Here is a 20,051-nt window from a genome sequence, read left to right as displayed (position 1 = left end):
TAGCTAACTTATATAGTAGTTAATTAGAATACCGGTGTTTTGAGAAAGTTACTTAATTTAAGCTCAGGAATGCACCCTTGAAATTAACGGAAATAAAAAAAACACGGTGTATAACCGAGCAGATCGACGACCGGTCTGGCCTAGTGCCAATGGTCCCGGTATTGAATCCCAGTAAGGGCATTTATTTGTGTGATGAACACTATTTTTTTTTTCCTGAGTCATGGCTGTTTTCCATATAATATAGGTATGTATTTATCTATATACGTATGTATATCGTCACCCATTTATTTATTTATTTATTTAATCTTTATTGCACAAAAGAAAACCTTATAGTACAAAAGGCGGACTTAATGCCATGAGGCATTCTCTACCAGTCAACCTTTAGGCAAAGCAGAGAGATTGTGGGCGGTGCTACTTTAACAACAACAACCAAATATAATACAATAACATACCATACATACATAATATATACATACATAAATATACATACTTATATTTCTTATAATATATACATAAATAACGACAAAACATATAGAGCTTACCCATACATTATTATTTTTTCATTCTGCTAGCAAAGAAAGCACGTAAGGATTTTTTAAATGCAAACTTATTTTGAGCATTTTTGATGCCGTAGGGAAGTCCGTTCCAAAGACGGGCCGCCTGCACCCATGTGGCGGTCATAGTACATGCTTTGCTTAGTTTAGGGCTGGGTCGAAGATTGTCGCGATATTTCTTTATTTAGATCTGCTGCGTTGTCGCGCGCGACTGCTTACTTCAAGTCGCGCTCGAGACATGCAATCGCGCGTGACAACGCAAGTCATGCTATTTTCGGGTAAACACTAACGTACCCGTAGGTCAATAAAGTGAGAAAACTGCACATTACGCATCATTAGAGAACGCGGGCAAGTAAAGAGCGACTCACACTAGACCGGGCCGGGCCCGGGCCGAGGTGTCCGACTCGTCATTTTCTATGACGGCTGATCGGTGATCACGTGGGGCTTTCCGTAGAAAACGAAGCGCCGGAAGCTCCGGCCTGGCCCCGGCCCGGTCTAGAGTGAATCATCCTTAAGACGGCCGGTTTAATGATTTACGACTATGCAAGCACGTTGACTTCAGTCCTATATAGTATATATATCATCATCATCATCATCATATCAGCCTTTTATCGCCCACTGCTGAGCATAGGCCTCTCTTCTAGTACGCCACTTATCCCGGTCCCGAGCCAACCTCATCCAGAAGTGACCCGCAGTCTTCCGAATGTCGTCCACCCAACGAGCCAACGGACGCCAGGCACTCCTTTCGTCTGAAGGCGGCCACCATTCCGTTAGCATTTTGGCCACCTGCCATCACTCTGCCTGGCAACATGTCCCGCCCAGCTCCATTTTAATTTGGTAATGACGTGTCCGACGTCTTGCACCTTGGTGCAGTATATATATAGTCCTCCTTATCGATTTCGATGACGGCGACCTCAGCAATTACGGATTACGCCGATTATGGGCCCTAATGTGGCTGGCCAGGCCGAACTTGGTCTTAAAGAATCTTTTGCAGGTGTTACAATATAGTTGGCCAGACGCGTTGTATGTATACGTGTAAGAGGGCTTCGGTCTCTCTTTAAGTTGTTGGCGTTTGGTATCTAAGGCATTGAGGCGGTTTTCCTCACATGCACCTGCACATTCTCTGTTCCTGTGGACCACTAATGTCAAAAAGAAGTACCTACTTAGGGCGGCACGTATTGCAACCCTATGAGGTACAGAACATTACGGCCCGAAGAATCTGGAACTTCTTGGAATCCATGGGCATTAGTAATGAACTCTAAAGGGCCGTCACAATAGATCACTGCCAGGTCGATGGGGCACTCAAAGGCCCGCAACACCCTCTAATAATAATATATGCCACACTAAACACAGCCTACCCTACCCTATTGGACGTAGTGTCCTGTTGTTCCTATTGTGGTTGTCTGTCTGTTTTGTTTGTTTATCCGTTGCTGTATGGAAGAGATCGCTTTTTAGCGATAAGACCGCCTGTTGTTTACCTCTTCTTTATGTGTTGTATTATTTGTACTGTTTCTGTATTGAGGTGTGCAATAAAGAGTATTTGTATTGTATTGTATTGTATGTACTATTTTTGTTTTGCGACAATAAATGACTTTTTTTTAACATGATTTATTTCAGAATAAATAAATAAATAAATAAATAAAAAAAATGTTTATTGAGTTAGCACAAACAAACGTGATTTTGACTGGGCTGGTGCCTCTTTTTAAGCGTACATGACACTTGTGTCAAGAGACACCGCTCTCCCGTAGGTGGTAACAGAATTTTTACATATAGGTACAATAGCTAGGCTTAAGACTTAAAACGAACATTTTTTTTTTATAACTTAAAAAATAGAAAGAGATTTAGTAAGTATATAAAACAATTTTTAACAAAAATCTGTTCTTAATAGAGAAAGCGTAGATTTATAATTTTGAAGGTACAATTTGTTGGACTACATTTTTTATAAAGTTTTAATAATCAAGGGAATAAGTGTGTGTGTGTGTGTGTGTGTGTGTGTGTGTGTGTTTGTGTGCGAAAATGAATCTGAAGACCAATGCATTAGCTGATGGAATAAACCGTTTTTTTTTTTTTTTTAAATGATGTAGTAATATACAATTAATATTAGACGACTCCAACTAATATGTTTTCAACGTCATTATAGCTTTTAGTTTTAATCCATATATTTAGTTTATTTAAACATTCTTTAGCGCTTACGGGGTAAATATTTAACAACTTATTTATAAAATTATACAATTTAACCGACTGAGCTACATACTGCCTCTTTGCAAAAACAGATTTTGGTACAGGAGCTGTTATCACATCAGGTTTTCTTCGTTTAGATTTATTTTCGTCTGTTTCGGGTGTATATATGGTTTCTTTATGTCTTCGTAAAACTGCATTAATCATATATAACTTTCTAACTGAGAGCAGTTCCGAAATTTGGTAGAGCTCACTGGTAGGGCATGAATAGGACTTCTCCTGCTAGTTGTCTGAGGAGTACGAAACTAAGAAACATTACGCAAAACAAACCGCCTTATAGCATCAATGTCATATTTATTTGTAACAAATAATTTATGAAAACTTGTCGAAAAACATTGCAGTAATATTCCCTGTTGTCATAAAAATCACAAATAAGACAATGTATTCACATTTATGACAATGACACGTACGGGAACGATTCATTCCCATCACGCCCCGCTCGGTGGGCCCAAATGGGAATTGGTCGTTCCAACTTACCATCATGTTCGAAGTTGAGTAAATGCTCCCCGAGGTCACAGCCGAACACTCGCTCTCTCAGAATGCCCTGTTGTTTGAGCCGCCGCCTCGAAGGACGGGACAGGATGAAACTTCGGAACAGGGAGATAAGTTTCCCGTGTTTTCGAAGGACCGGCTTTATTGGGGCTACTGCTACAGATCTGTAACAAATGAATTAGTCAATAATACCAAAGGGAATTTGAAATCAGGGTCGGATTTAGGGGAGGGCAACCGGGGCTACTGCCCCGGGCCTCCACAAAAGAGGGCCCCCCACAATAGAGAATTCGGTAAATTTACCATTTTATTTGACGACCGGTCTGGCCTCGTGGGTAGTGACCCTGCCTATGAAGCCGATGGTCCCGGGTTCAAATCCTGGTAAGGGCATTTATTCGTGTGATGAGCATGGATATTTGTTCCTGAGTCATGGGTGTCTTCTATGTATTTAAGTATTTATAATTATTTATATATTATATATATTGTTGTCTAAGTACCCTCAACACAAGCCTTATTGAGCTTAGCCTTAGCCTGGGGACCTTGTCTCCGATGACAGCCACACAATGGTGCGGGAAGAAGGATAGGATACTCACCCGACTATAGGGAGAGGCTGCGTCATGTGCCTGGGGACCTTGTCTCCGATGACAGCCACACAATGGTGCGGGAAGAAGGATAGGATACTCACCCGACTATAGGGAGAGGCTGCGTCATGTGCCTGGGGACCTTGTCTCCGATGACAGCCACACAATGGTGCGGTAAGAAGGATAGGATACTCACCCGACTATAGGGGGAGGCTGCGTCATGTGCCTGGGGACCTTGTCTCCGATGACAGCCACACAATGGTGCGGTAAGAAGGATAGGATACTCACCCGACTATAGGGGGAGGCTGTGTCATGTGCCTGGGGACCTTGTCTCCGATGACAGCCACACAATGGTGCGGGAAGAAGGATAGGATACTCACCCGACTATAGGGGGAGGCTGCGTCATGTGCCTGGGGACCTTGTCTCCGATGACAGCCACACAATGGTGCGGTAAGAAGGATAGGATACTCACCCGACTATAGGGGGAGGCTGCGTCATGTGCCTGGGGACCTTGTCTCCGATGACAGCCACACAATGGTGCGGTAAGAAGGATAGGATACTCACCCGACTATAGGGGGAGGCTGTGTCATGTGCCTGGGGACCTTGTCTCCGATGACAGCCAGAACAATGGTGCGGTAAGAAGGATAGGATACTCACCCGACTATAGGGGGAGGCTGCGTCATGTGCCTGGGGACCTTGTCTCCGATGACAGCCACACAATCGTGCGGTAAGAAGGATAGGATACTCACCCGACTATAGGGGGAGGCTGTGTAATGTGCCTGGGGACCTTGTCTCCGATGACAGCCACACAATGGTGCGGTAAGAAGGATAGGATACTCACCCGACTATAGGGGGAGGCTGTGTCATGTGCCTGGGGACCTTGTCTCCGATGACAGCCACACAATGGTGCGATAAGAAGGATAGGATACTCACCCGACTATAGGGGGAGGCTGTGTCATGTGCCTGGGGACCTTGTCTCCGATGACAGCCACACAATGGTGCGGGAAGAAGGATAGGATACTCACCCGACTATAGGGGGAGGCTGTGTCATGTGCCTGGGGACCTTGTCTCCGATGACAGCCACACAATGGTGCGATAAGAAGGATAGGATACTCACCCGACTATAGGGGGAGGCTGTGTCATGTGCCTGGGGACCTTGTCTCCGATGACAGCCACACAATGGTGCGATAAGAAGGATAGGATACTCACCCGACTATAGGGGGAGGCTGTGTCATGTGCCTGGGGACCTTGTCTCCGATGACAGCCACACAGTGGTGCGGGAAGAAGCCGACACGAAACCCGCGCTTGCCCCGCCACCATGTTGACTCTTGAGGACCTGGAGACAAAACGAACGTAGAACGTCAAATGATTTCATGATATACACCGTGTTTTTATTGAATTCCGTTAACTCCGGGGAATGCGTATGTACGTTTAAGGAAACTAAATGGAATAGTTATTTTTTTTTTTATAAAAAGTAATTAAATATTGCATATAGCGTTATTGTAACACGGCCATTTTACATTTAACTCAACCAAACAATTAAAATCTGTGACATATGTCAATGTCATTTCGAACATCAATCGTCTGAGATAATACTTATGTTTAGTATCAAATGTATAAACTCGTACTAAACAGTAATCAATATGTAAACAGGCCCAAAGGCAAGGGCATACGCCCGTGAAGGCCTTATAAGATAAAAATAAATTGTTGATTATCTCCGAAATGGAGTTAATTAGAATACCGGTGTCTTCGAGAAAGTTACTTAATTTAATCTCAGAAATGCTCCCTTGAAATTAACGGGAAAAAAACACGGTGTAGAAACGAATAAATTATTCCTATATTCAGTTTATATATCATCCTATCTTCTGCCTAGGGCAAGTAGGTCAGCGGTATCCAAACAACGATCCACGGGTAAGATCCAGCCTTAGAGCGTTTTCATATTGTCTAATCCGATATCCGATGTCGGATACGATACGACTACAAAGAATTAAAAAGTAAATAAAGTACTTTCTTTTCTTATGGTGCTAGTTTACCGCACTAGTTCGATAATTAGCACATTACGTAGGGCAAACCTTGGCTATTCGTGGTAGCCAGTTTTATTATCATTTAGCAGAGTTTCCCGGTAATTTTATTGCTTAAAACAATGTTTAAGAGATAGTATGGATGTAGCTAATGTGTACAATTACCAGGCAACTCGGCTAAAAGACATTAAAAGTAACTATCACCAGATAACTAAGTATCTCCGAATAGCCAAGGTTTGCCTTAACTATGTCGAAAATTTAAAGGGTTATATGTACTGTAAAACGTTGTACGATACATGTGCGAATAGCTAATTCACAACTCGTGTCGATTTATTCAATAAGAGTATTATAATACTGCTTTTACAATACCAGCGGTGGCATCATGGTTCCATTTTTATCACTTGTCACTATGCCCGTCACTTTCGCGGTTACATACTTGTTAGAACGTGACAGGCATGGTGACAAATGATAAAGAGCCGACCATGTTAGCCCTACGGAAATATACAAAAAAAATCACACTTACCAGGCATGTCTATTATTGAGATCATATCGCCTACTTCGAAGCTGATTTCGTCCCTTGCCTGTGAAAACAAATATTTATAAAATGAAGTATATAAGTATATATGTTAGCGGCCGATCGCAAAATCAGGCAGATCATGAAATTCCTAGGAATATCGAGAAATTTGATAATCAATGTCTTGTTCAGACCAAGATAAGTTGGCAGCGATTTAGACAGTGCTAGTGTTATTTTAAACGTCGAATTTCTATGAAATTTTGACGTTTACTGAACACTTGCACAGGTTGGGCTATCAAAATCGTTGCTAACTTAGCTTGGTCTGACTCTACGCGGGGCTCCTCTTTCTGGACAATTTGCTCTTCGAACGAACCGATCTAATGGTTTAATGTGACTATGGTCAAAACATTATCCAGGAATTTTACAATCGGCCTGATTTTACGATCGGCCGCTGACATATACATCATTATTTATTTATCCCTATAAGTGCCATACTAAATTTAGCACTTGGTATGAAAACTTAGCGTGGTCTGCAAGACTCAGAAACCGGTTAAATTTCCAAACCTTTATCATGTACTTGGCGCAAAGCCTTTTAATTTCGATTTCGTTCGTAAAACCGTTATTTTTAAATCGGTTTTTTAGAAGAACATTTTCATAAAGTGACAGGAACTTTATGGAGATTAACCGGTTTAGAACAACAAAAACCGGTTCCTTCCTTTGTCGGTGTTTTTTTTTACGCGGCACTCCATTAGCCAGATAAACCGGTTTATATAGGTTACAATAAAGTTCTTAAAATGTTTACGTTCTGAAAGTTCGGAGTAAAACCAAAATAAACCGGTATTTACCGCTATTTTTAAAACCGCTTCCGATCCTCGATGGTCTGACTCCATGAAGTTCATAGTATGACCTTTTTTTTCATAAACATCAAATTACATAGATTTCCTTAAATTAGAAACTCTGCTTCCTAAATAGGTATAACATGTACTTTAGGGTAAACAGCGCTCCTCCCCAAAAATTATATGTTAGATGGCAGATGCTTCATTTCAATAATGTATTTATCAATATAAATTTATGTTTTTACCTGTGAGACATATTTCCGGACCGAATAGGCGGCGGCGACGGCGGGCGTGTTTATAGAACTGGAATCCTCATTGGCTACTAAAAGCTTGTGGCCTGAAAATAACACACTGATTGAACATGTCGTCTACCCAGAACGGATATCACCGGCCAAAAAAAGCCATATACAATTGTCAAGGTTTTGTGAAAAAAGCACCCCTCTATCTCCGAGGGATCTCCGTCCAGTATTTTGTGCCCCGTATTTTAACCCCAGTCAAAAAGCAGTTTTTCTTTTTAATCAAAATAAAGCTGCTTTTCGACTGCGAATTTGCTCCGGTGCAAAAACAATCCGTCGTAACAATTCTGAGGCGGCCCGCGCGGGTGGTGAGCGGGAGAGGGTTTTTGGGAGTTGCAAGCTTTTTTATAGCGAATTTTCACTCCTTATTCATAATTGTGGTAAATCTATTTCCATTTGATTATTCATGGTAAACATTAGAGATAGTGCAATAAATTTTAGTGGTTTTAAAAAAGTGCCAACTAAAATTCATGCAAAATAAACTGGTTTTAAAAACAGCAAATTAACTTAAATTACTTTTGTGTGTATTAGAATTTTTTATTTATTTTTATAAGCATAGCAGAATTTTGTGAGCTGTTCTGGACCTCGATCAACAGTGGTGGCAACTGCCGAGCACAAATACGATTGCCCTTATTTATACCTTATGGAATTCCTTCCAGTCAAGCAAAAGGCCAAACAGAAAAATTACAATAATTACCGAGCAAGTGTGACTTTAAAGGCCGAGCGAAGCGAGGCCGTATAGTAACAACTAATTCGAAAATGGTTTAATAAAAACCTTTTTCGTTGTTAGTTGATTAGGTTATCAATTAAAATTTACCTTTATTGTCCATTTGCAACCAATTAAGCACAGGTCCACAGTTGATGGAGTCGTCCGCTATAATGGAGAGGTGGTGCATATAGTCAGCTATTAGACTCCTGTATTCCGTCTCGTCTAGAGAGCTGTTGATCTTCTCGGTCAGGTTGGGCAGGCCGGAGACTTTTCGGTCGTATATACACCTGTGAAAAATAAACGAAATCATTTTCAGTTAAAGGATAAAATATACAATATCAGAGTTAAATGGGATTTACGGACAGACAGATATACATGACCAAATTATAAGGCATAGTCGGAATGGCAAAAAGGGAACCCAGAAAATTGTTAAAAATTACTGTTAGGCACGTTACAAATTACATAGCTTTCCTATCAATAAGATCTTTTTAATACATGGAGTTAATTAGAATACCGGTTTCTTTGAGAAAGTTACTTCATTTAAACACAGGAATGCACCCTTAAAATTAACAGACTCTACTTAGCCACTTGCACCATCCCGCTAACCCGGAGTTAACCGTTTAAACCTGGAATTACCATGGTTACCTGTACAATTTGACAATGGGTTAACGGTTTAACCTCGGGTCAATGGGATGGTGTACCGTTAACCCAGTGTTCCAGGCGGGAACAAGGAGTTCGATATTTTGGAAAGTAAACCAAAAATTAAATATAATAATTACAGTTTTTGAGTTACAAATATGGGGCTTCGAATACTGTGGTTTGTGTGGCGATGGGAAAGCAAGTGTAGGGAGCTGAAGGCTCCGGCATGTGTCGTGAGGATGCGGAGCTGTGATTGGCAATTTTTTTTTTATACCACGACGGTGTCAAACAAGCATACGGCCCGCCTGATGGTAAGCATTCACCGTAGCCTAAAGAGTCCTGTAACTCCAGAGGTGTTACATGCGCGTTGCCGACCCTTTAAAAATATGTACACTCCTTTTTTGAAGAACCTCATACTGTAGACCCTCGGGAAACCTCGGCAGGTAGCTCATTCCACAACCGGAGATCATCAAGCGATATTTAGGTGTTATGATTGGATGCGACTCGATACAATGCAAATATGTGCTCTGTGTAGTGGAAATAAGGTCGAAATTAAAATACACATAGAATTAAGTGGTAAACGCAGCGAAGCGGCGGGAACACCCAGTTTAAGAATCCTCACAATAGATCACTGCTTGGTCGACGTGGCACTCAAAGGCCCACAATACCGTCAATTCTTCCTCGCGTTGTCGGCATATTGCCACGGCTCATGGGAGCCTGGGGTCCGCTTGACAACTAATCCCAAGATTTGGCGTAGGCACTAGTTACTACGAAAGTGACTGCCATCTGACCTTTCAACCCAAAGGGTAAAACTGGGCCTTGTGGGGATTAGTCCGGTTTCCTCACGATGTTTTCCTTCACCGAAAAGCGACTGGTAAATATCAAATGGTATTTTACATAAGTTCTTAAAAACTCATTGGTACGAGTCGGGGTTTGCACCCGCGACTTCCGGATTGCAAGTCGCACGCTCCTGCCGCTAGGCCACCAGCGCCTCTTCGCCCACAATACCGTCAGTACCCCTAATAATAGGGAAGTTTAGACATACATCGTGTACGTAGTGCAGGGACGTGTCCAGCTCACCTGTGCAGCATGTCGTCGAGCTGCCGACAGTGGTCCGCGTTCCTGGCGAGCGTCCACTCGCGCACGTCGCTGGCCTCGGACCACGAGCAGTGCAGCGCTCTGCTGGACGACTTGTCGCGCCACGACACGTGGGAGCGGACCTTCAGGGATATCCAGCCTGGAACAATAGGTACATTCTATATTATAAATAAAAATAAATTAGCCTTTATTTACAGAACAAAGAACAGTTTGCACATTATCTCCCATCTTTTGTATTCTTTGCCTGCTTGCCCTTCGGCTAAGGCCTCCTCCAACCTTCTCCACTCTCTCCGATCTATTGCCACTCTGCTCCAGGTACGGCCAGCTACCTGTGCGATGTCATCGTCCCATCTCATTAGAGGTCTCTTCGCCCCTCTCTCTCCCTCTCTTGGGTACCATTGGGTGACTCGCTTGCTCCATTTGTCTGTGCCGCGGATGATATGGCCAGCCCACTTCCATTTAAGTCTTCTAATTTTTGTGGCAATGTCTTGGACTTTCGTCCTATTCGTAGTTAGGGTGTTTCGTAGCCGGTCAGTCTTCCATACACCTATCATGCTCCTTTCCATGGCGCATGACATTTTATTTTATATTAGAATAATATATTTATTTCAAGAATTTGGCATTACAAGAGCAGCAGTACAATAATAATAAATAATAAATATTATAGGACATTATTACACAGATTGACTAAGTCCCACAGTAAGCTCAATAAGGCTTGTGTTGAGGGTACTTAAACAATGATATATATAATATATAAATACTTAAATACATAGAAAACACCCATGACTCAGGAACAAATATCCATGCTCATCACACGAATAAATACCCTAACCAGGATTTGAACCCGGGACCATCAGCTTCGTAGGCAGGGTCACTAACCACTAGGCCAAACCGGTCGTCCAAATGATCCCCACACTAGGCTGTAACGTGGGAATCTCAGAGAAGTATCGGAATGGTGCGGTTCTTATTTTAACAGAATATATTATTGTTAAAGCTAAATTAAATATGTCTTTTTTTATTATATGACTAACTATCAAACTAAGTACAAAGACAGTTAAAAAGGTCTCAGTAAGTTGTATGTAAGTGAAAGTGTTTATGTGAGGGTATGTGTGTATGTATGTATGAATATGTGCGTGTGAATAACTACGGAACGTATTATTTAACTATTATGTTTCTCATTAAACATTTGCTATATTTATTTTAACGACCGGTCTGGCCTATAGTTCGTTTTTTTTTAGAATTAGAAAGAAGGTAAACGATCTTGATGTCATTTTATGAAAAAAACCAATTTGAAAAATAAGTCGCGGCAAATATGTAACAAGTATAAATCATATAGGATTATTGACATTATTTTGTTTTCATAAGTAATATAATCTAATTAAGAAAATGGGTTTTGCAATATTTTCCAACAAAAAGACACATCAAAATTGTTTACAATACAATACAAATACTCTTTATTGCACACCTCAATACAGAAACAGTACAAATAATACAACACATAAAGAAGAGGTAAACAACAGGCGGTCTTATCGCTAAAAAGCGATCTCTTCCAGACAACATTTAGGTAGCGGAATTAAAAAAAAAATGTTATGTCAGTAGGTGTTCCAGATGCAATAAAAGAAGTCTAGCACAGAATAAACACAAAACAAAACAATATATCATGTTTACCTTTTTTCTAATGATAAAAAAACTATAGTGGGTAGTGCCTATGAAGCCGATGGTCCCGGGTTCAAATCCCGGTAAGGGCATTTATTTGCGTGATGAACACAGATATTTGTTCCTGAGTCATGAGTGTTTTTTATAAAGATTAAGATAAGATAAATACATATTATAGGGACATTCTTACACAAATTGACCAAGTCCCACAGTAAGCCAAGAAGGCTTGTGCTGTAGGTAATCAGAAAGCGATATGTATTGTATACAAATACTTAAATACATAGAAAACAACCATGACTCAGGAACAAATATCTGTGCTCGTCACACAAATAAATGCCCTTATCGGGATTCGAACCCAAGACCATCGGATTCACTGGCAGGGTCACCCACTAGGCCACACCGGTCGTCGAAGTTTCATAAGAACGTCGAAGTTTCATAAGAACGCAAAAGTTAAAAGAACTTTATTGTAACCTAAATAAACCGGTTTCTTCGACGAGCGACGAGACGGCCGTCCGGCCTGGTGGTGTGCCGCGTAAACGAAGACACATATGCATAAACCGGTTTTTATTGTTCTAAACCGGTTAACCTGACAAAAAATTATGGAAATGTTCTCCTAAAAACCGGTTTAACGAACTAAACCGGAATTAAAAGGTTTTGCGCCAAGTACATGATAACGGTTTTGAAATTTAACCGGTTTCCGAGCCTTGTGTAATATGTTTTGGTGCAAGATTTTTGCTAGGGCTATTAATTACCCTCTCCCTGCGGCGAGTCCGCGGGCTCCTGCGCCGGCCCCAGCGCCACGCTGAGGCCGCCGAGGCACACGCGCTCGTAGTGGAAGTGTGCACACTCTTCCAGCTTCGGGAAGCGGCAGGAGGCCGGCGATGGTGGCTGAAAACGAATAATTTAGTTATCGTTTTAAGTGTGACATTTATCGCTTATCAAAGATTTAGACGTGTCGCAGTCAACTTGTTAAATCAGCAAGCTTATTAGTCGTTTAGTCAGTTCATTAAACGCCGGTATCTAATTACATGGCTGAAGAGGAGGAAGAGGATGAAAGTCTTGTAGTCATTCAGTTAAATTGGACATTGATGAATTTATGATGTTCGGTTATTGTATATTATTTCATTTCTTTAAGTTTCTTAGGTTACATTTAAATCAAATGGCTATCACTGAACCGTAAACCAGTCGTTATTCAAAAGGCTGACTTTACACACCAAGTTGATAATCGTTGAGTGATGGCATTGAAGGCTGAAAGGAAAAGTGAGACTATGACAAGGAAGAACAATAATAGCGCTTTATGTGCTACTCTTACTGAAAATTCCATAAGACCATCCCGATCCGTCCCCTCCCCCCTCCCCCTACTCCCACGTCTAATCCAAATACTATATTCATGTGGTAAATGACTTGTCAAATGTCAACTTTTGACAAGCGGAACTACCGAGATATGTTTAGTATACGTACCGTGTCGGCGTCGGGAAACCCGCTGCTGGAGGGCGCCGACTGACTCATGGCGGCCCCGCCGGACACCGGCGTCAGCGACAACGCCGTCAGCGATATCGACCCTGGAACGTTACACGGAATATAAAACTCACATTGTCTATAAGTTTATCTTCAAGTTTTTACTTACTAATATATTTTTTGGCAAAAAAATAATTTTTGGTGCAAGCTTGTATCGCTTAGTGTATTTTTCTTTCGACAGGCAACTAATACTCATCGAGACAATTCTAAAAACCCTAAACACAAATAGTTTGCGTTGTTTTATAACAGAGTTCCCATGGTCACCAGGTCCATCAACAGATCAGCTCCATATCATCATAATATTGCATTGTCATCTGATTTACATATGTATGCAAATTTCAGCTCAATCGGAAATCGGGAAGTGGGTCAAATTTAGATTCCAAGATTTGACCCACACCAACATATATATATAAAAGCTTGTAAAATACCGGACAAGTGCGAGTCGGACTCGCCCACTGAGGATTCCGTACTTTTTAATATTTGTTGTTATAGCGGCAACAGAAATACATCAACTGTGAAAATTTCAACTATCACGGTTCATGAAATGCAGCCTGGCGACAGACGGACGGACAACGGAGTCTTAGTAATAGGGTCCCGTTTTACCCTTAGGGTAAGGAACCCTAAAAATGACACCCTCCCTAATATGTATATGGTTTGGAAAAATATCTCACCCGGCGTCTCCCTCTTGCAGTCCACATCGTTAGAGGCGCGCGTCGAGCTCCGGGACTCCGAACTGAACCGAACCGACCTGAAATTACAAATTGCTTTTTGGAGTCATTCACGATAAACTGTCATCTTATCTATTTAAAAAACTGAAGTTTTCGAAGGGTCATGTACGTGGTGCCCTCAGACTTAACGGCACGCAACACAGTACGTCCGCTTTTCGTGGCAGCTTCCGATATGCTGCAACAAAGTGTTTGAACAATTTACCGCCACCAATCAGAAAATGAAAATCCGTTATCTCTTTTAAGTACAATTTATAAATGTATTTACTCGTAACCCAACAAGTTTTATAACTAAGCGGACATAGTCAAAATATTTGTTAACTCTCTCTCTCTCTCTCTCTCTATCTCTTCCTTTCTTACACATGTTGTCTTGTTCTGTTGCTATTCTGTTCTATTTTAGTTTTTAATTTTGGGTGCCCAGAAAACCAATGCCGCGTCTAACAGAAACGGCTTGTGCTGAGCGGCATCCTAGTTGGTGTACGTGACATTATTTGCTTTGTTTTTTTTTGTTTGTTTTTATGCCAAATACATATTTTTCTATTTCTTTTCATTTAGATTACTCTTGTGGATCAAAAAATTCTAAGAGCTTTTTAGCACAAACATAAAACGTGATTAATTGATTATTCAGACTATAATACACAAATCTAAAAATACATCGTGCACTAATTAAGGTGAAATCATAACGTTTAAATACTTTAAATACAAATGTTAAGTTCAACATATATTTTTCCACACAAACTGTAGGAAAGGATTAGGAAACTTTAATTCGACAAAAAGAGGAAGTAATTAAGTTCAACCCTCGAAGCTCAAAAACATTATGTAAAGAGGGTCAAACGTTATTTTCAGTATTTTATAGTTAAGGGCTTTGTTACACACAGTGTGAACATTAAAGTTAAGGCACAACGGAGCATTACCTGTGGAAGCCAGAGCAGTGCGCCTCAGATTTGTCTGGCTCCGCGAACGCTCGCGCCGCCAGCGACTGGCAGGACATCACGGAGCCGTGAGGGGAGCCCTGGAAACAAAAGAATACATCATTAGTCATCATCAGGGACTGCATAACCGAAAAATAACGATACGTTTATATAACGGTATGACGCCATACCGGTTTAATCCGAACCATTTAGGTAGCCGTATAAATTTATTTCGCTATAAAGGTACCCTATCAGCTTAGGCGTCGTTGCGAAGCCGCCCACACCTTGGGCCAACTTAGTTCCTATTGAATGAAGCTGCCTATATAAGTGTAAGCCCGTAAGCCCTTTTGATTTTATATAATACTATCAGTTTGGCTATAATAACGGTTAAGGTATATCGGAAAAAACCGGTACCGTTATTTTAAAACGGTAGCGATACCTTTATATCAGAGCCGCGCTGCCTAACCGGTATAATGTATTGGTTTCATAATTATATACCGCTACCATACCGTTATACCGTAACCGAAATCAGTCAGGTCATCATACAACAAAACATCCCATAGATCTACGAAAATTGCGTAAAAAGGCGCATTGTAATAACCGCAAATTAGCGTGACCGAGGTTCGGAATATTTTAGTTTGTGGCGACGCATTTTTTAACTGTTGAACCTGGTAAACCGACTCAAATAAAATTTCGTATAAAGAAGGTTAGAGGCCTGGCATTAGAGTGCTCACTAACCCTTATTATTTTCGTACTCAACATCTATCATCGAGTAGCGGAATTATCAGTACCGCTACTTGACACTAGTCAAGTGTCGCGACAGACGAAAATTGTATTGCTCAACAGTTTACAACTATACTACCGATTATATTTATTTATTTATTTAAAACTTTATTGTACAAAAGAAAAACTTAATGTACAAAAGGCGAACTTAATGCCATGAGGCATTCTCTACCAGTCAACCTTAGGGCAAAGCAGAAAAGATTGTAGGCGGTACGTTTAAAACTAAAAGAAATTGTTATTGAAAGAATTAGAGTCCTAATACACATAAATTAATTATAAACTACTTAAATACATAAAGACACATACATACATTAGATAAATAAATAAATAATTATAATATTAGCTGAAAATTGTGGAGCATTTAGACTTTTCGCTTGTCGCAACATCTATTGTCAAGTAGCAGTATTGATAATACTGCTACTCGATGCTAGATGTCGACTACGAAAATAATAAGCGGTTTCGTAACAAAACTGGTGTATGGAGTGAGCACTCTATGCTTACTTATTTCTCTTTCATATAGAATAATTTCAATCCCAGAAATCATCCTTTGAGGGAATAAAAACGGAGGTAGGATTTAATATGAAACTAGGATATGGAAATATAAATTCACGGACAGAAGCTATTCTGGGGTATAAAAATAGGTATTACGTCCACGGAAAAGAACGCTCGTGACCACTTGACTTATCTAAGATTGTCGCGTGCCGAGAGGACTCGAGATAAGGCTCGTTAAATGATCATAAACGCGCACTTCCACTTCTACCTCACCCACTTATCTCAGAATTTCAAATATTAGGCACAGACTTGTCGAGTGTTGAGAGTAAACTTAAGGATGTCGAACTGAAAAATGTTCTTCTGTTCTGCAGGAGAACAAGGGGATTTGCGGGAGAACTCCAGGGAATTGGGCTGAATAACTGCAACCAGCGATTGACAGCCCACCTGTTCCCGGCTGGGCGTCGCTACACTGCATCTACTCTGTAGATGTGTCTGCGACAGATCATCGTCAGAACCACCTGCCAGACAGATCGTGGCGTTTCCTCCGTCAATGTCGTGTGCCACAAGATCTAAAAGGTGGCGTTAGTAATCATACAAACAACGCCACCTTGTATGAAGCGCCATACATCTCCTATATCGCTCTTTCGTAATTCCGAATGTCAGTTGCAATATCTGCAACGCCTAAACTTCGGTTCGGTTGTCTGACCTAGTGGGTGACCCTGCCCTGTACTGGGTTCGAATCCTGTTAAGAGCAATTATTTGTGTGATGAGCACAGATATTTGTTCCTGAGTCATGGATGTTTCCTATGTATTGAAGTATTTATATGTTATATGTCGTTGTCTGGGTACCCACAACACAAGCGTTATTGAACTTACCGTGGGACTTAAGTCATCTTGTGTAAGAATGTCCTTTTTTTTCGGTCGCCAGGCGCAACACCCGCCTGGAGAGTGTACTGTCTATTTCCCACAGTTCAGATGGAGAGATCTGTTCGTATATCCTCAATGATATTATATAACTATAGATAGATAGGTAGATACTCATACATAAGGAGCATATAAAATACTTCAATATTTATATCATTACCTACGATTGAATCTATTTTTGTTGATTAATTTTCGCATTCCATACATCTTTGGCATACTCATTGTTAATCATAAGCTTGTCTCTTTCTCTTTCGGTGTGCGGGAGCTCGTTAGCACGTGCACACTTCTCGCTTGCCTAGGTGCTACTAAAGGAAACTTCTACAATTTGTGGTAAGCGCTTCTATTTTGGGACGCCTATAACCTATCTGAGATTATAAGTATTGTATTGGCATTGTATATCCCAAGCTAATTTAGCGAAGAACTAGCCTGAATTCAGAACTATTGGTATGAATGACACCAAAGAAGTTCGTGACCACTTTAGCTATCTAAGATTGCGTACAAGAGCACTCGAGATAAGACTCGTTAAACGATCATAAACGCGTATTTCCACTCCTACAGTTATCTCAGAATTTCAGATAAGTGTCGATGAAGATATGACCATGATGAGTAATAAAGTGCGTCCAAATCTGGCAAACACGCCAGAATTGCGCTTATTTATTTTGTAAGATATTGTACATTTAGCAACTACTGCTAATCGTTTCACAAGTGAAATCTCATTCGTTTACGCTTTGTTTTTTACGCCAGTATTACGCTACGACTGTCGTAATGACGAGTGACGACAGAAATCTCATACGCTACGCTACGACGGCGCTTCGTGTGTGGAATTTTTTGAACTTCGTGCTCGTAGCGCTCTCGTTCTACGAACGCTTTATGTTACGACGCCGTGTGCTGAGGGTCTAATGGCTCCTCTACACGATGGCCCACCGCTGGAACAGCGAACTGGCCATACGATGGTTATGGCATCTCTACACGATAGCCCAGCGAGATGGCCATGCGATGGTTGAGAGCACGCACTGTGGAATGGGCCACGTGTAGATGCGTACCGTCCGCACCATCGCTGGTGCACTACGTTTGATGTGCGGATGAAAAACCGACACCGTGGCCATGCCATCGCCATCTCGCCGCGCCATAAGCCATCCGACACCACTACCCTGGCCCATGGCCCATCTTAGTGGGCCAGTATGATGGTCCATCGCGTAGAGGAGCCATAAGATTGTCCCATATTATTTATATTTGTATTTAATCTACGGAGTCACGCCAACTACGTAAACTGACAAATTCGACGCACTTTGTCTTAGACTTTACACATCTTGGCTCAAACTAATTACAATGTTCGAGTTCCGTTTATGGTTTTACAACTATGAATATAGTTGTACTCGTAAACAAAGATTTATGACCACGTATTCCCAGTTCGGGCCGCATTCGAGATCCCTTCCTGCATTTTACAACGTAAATAAAAGTCGGGGAACTAGGTCAGTTGTCTATTTCATGTCTCGTAAAGACACTACAAAGTTGGGGAGGGACGGACGGACGAATCGACTTAAGAATGTATGTGATATGTAGGTATTAGTTTCCATCAGATATATTGCATTGAATTATTTAATTCCTCAGGGCGTCCGCTGCGGACGCCCTCGGAGATCCGAGCGATTCTGTACTGTAGGTATTTTAATTTAATATAATATCTTTTCCGGCTTTTCAAGCTCAACCCGCATTGAGCCAGAATGGGGACTTTAGCCGAAGATCTATATTGTAAGAAAAGAGGCTATCAACGGAATGTAGGCTTAATTATTATAATCATACAATATAAAAAATAACCAGGAAACAGGCTTATAATAAGAAGAACCCCCTTTTTTAGGGTTCCGTAGCCAGATGGCAAAAAACGGAACCCTTATAGATTCGTCATATCCGTCTGTCTGTCCGATTATGTCACAGCCACTTTTTTCCGAAACTATAAGAGCTTACTGTTCTAACTTAGTAAGTGGATGTATTCTATGAACAGCATTAAGATGTTCACACAAAAATAGAAAAAAAACAATAAATTTTGGGGGTTCCCCATACTTATAACTGAAACTCAAAAAATCTTTCTTCATCAAACCCTTACGTGTGGGGTATCTATGGATAGGTCTTCAAAAATGATATTTAGGTTCCTAATATCATTTTTTTTCTAAACTGAATAGTTTGCGCGAGAGACACTTCCAAAGTGGTAAACTGTGTGTCCAAAGTGGTAAAATGTTGAACAAGATCTAGTAAGTAGTTTTTTTAATACGTCATAAATGGTACGGAACCCTTCGTGCGCGAGTCCGACTCGCACTTGCCCGGTTTTTAAGATCGTGATTAGTGCTTATACTAAGTAGGCAATAAGTTTTCCTTATTAAACAGCGACGTAATGTCTACCATCACGTCTTGCGGATGTACCTTAATTTCTATTCAACTATAGAATTAGCTCATAATTACTATGAGGCACGCGTCGACCGACGACGCATGAATCATGCATTGTTGAATTAATTGTTTACCAGATGTCTGTTTTGCGTACGATTAGTATATTATACAACTGAGGCATTTTACGCACTTTCACAGTCACAGGGCGGACACACCATAGTATTACTTAAATCGTTATTAGTGTATGTTTTCTGTATACCATCTGTATACGCATATTTGTTTATGGCTAAAGTTTGGTCTTCAAATTGACGCCGACTAGTTGTGAGATTAAACATACGTTAGGGCAATTTTAGAAGCTTCTAAGACGTACAAATTTACCTACAATTCAATGAATAATTAAATATGACGACAGACGACCGGTTTGACCTAGCGGGTAGTGACCCTGCCTACGAAGCTGATGGTCCTGCGTTCAAATCCTGGTAAGGGCATTTATTTGTGTGATGAGCACGGATATTTGTTCCCGAGTCATGGGTGTTTTCTATGTATTTATATATATATAATTATGTATGTATATCGTTGTCTAAGTACCGACAACACAAGCCCTATTGAGCTTACTGTGGGACTTAGTCAATTTGTTTAGTAATGTCCTATAATATTTATTTATTATTTTATACAGAACAGCCATGAT

At 40.9% G+C, this 20,051-nt stretch overlaps 1 protein-coding gene across 1 annotated transcript in view; it reads right to left on the bottom strand.

The window, feature by feature from the left end:
- LOC133532943 (GTPase-activating protein CdGAPr) overlaps positions 1-20,051 on the bottom strand; it is a 59,260-nt gene that overhangs the window by 34,765 nt on the left and 4,444 nt on the right. The window contains exons 2-11 of the mRNA XM_061871822.1: positions 14,789-14,886; positions 13,821-13,897; positions 13,093-13,193; positions 12,384-12,519; positions 9,958-10,114; positions 8,347-8,525; positions 7,479-7,570; positions 6,407-6,464; positions 5,072-5,198; positions 3,270-3,448 (exon numbers count right to left, since the gene is read on the bottom strand). Of these exons, the coding sequence (XP_061727806.1) occupies positions 3,270-3,448; positions 5,072-5,198; positions 6,407-6,464; positions 7,479-7,570; positions 8,347-8,525; positions 9,958-10,114; positions 12,384-12,519; positions 13,093-13,193; positions 13,821-13,897; positions 14,789-14,886 (1,204 nt within the window). The remainder of the gene's footprint in view (positions 1-3,269; positions 3,449-5,071; positions 5,199-6,406; positions 6,465-7,478; positions 7,571-8,346; positions 8,526-9,957; positions 10,115-12,383; positions 12,520-13,092; positions 13,194-13,820; positions 13,898-14,788; positions 14,887-20,051) is intronic.

Source organism: Cydia pomonella, chromosome 28 (assembly GCF_033807575.1).
Source record: "Cydia pomonella isolate Wapato2018A chromosome 28, ilCydPomo1, whole genome shotgun sequence".
NCBI lineage: Eukaryota > Metazoa > Arthropoda > Insecta > Lepidoptera > Tortricidae > Cydia > Cydia pomonella.
This window is presented reverse-complemented; position numbering and strand designations above follow the sequence as displayed.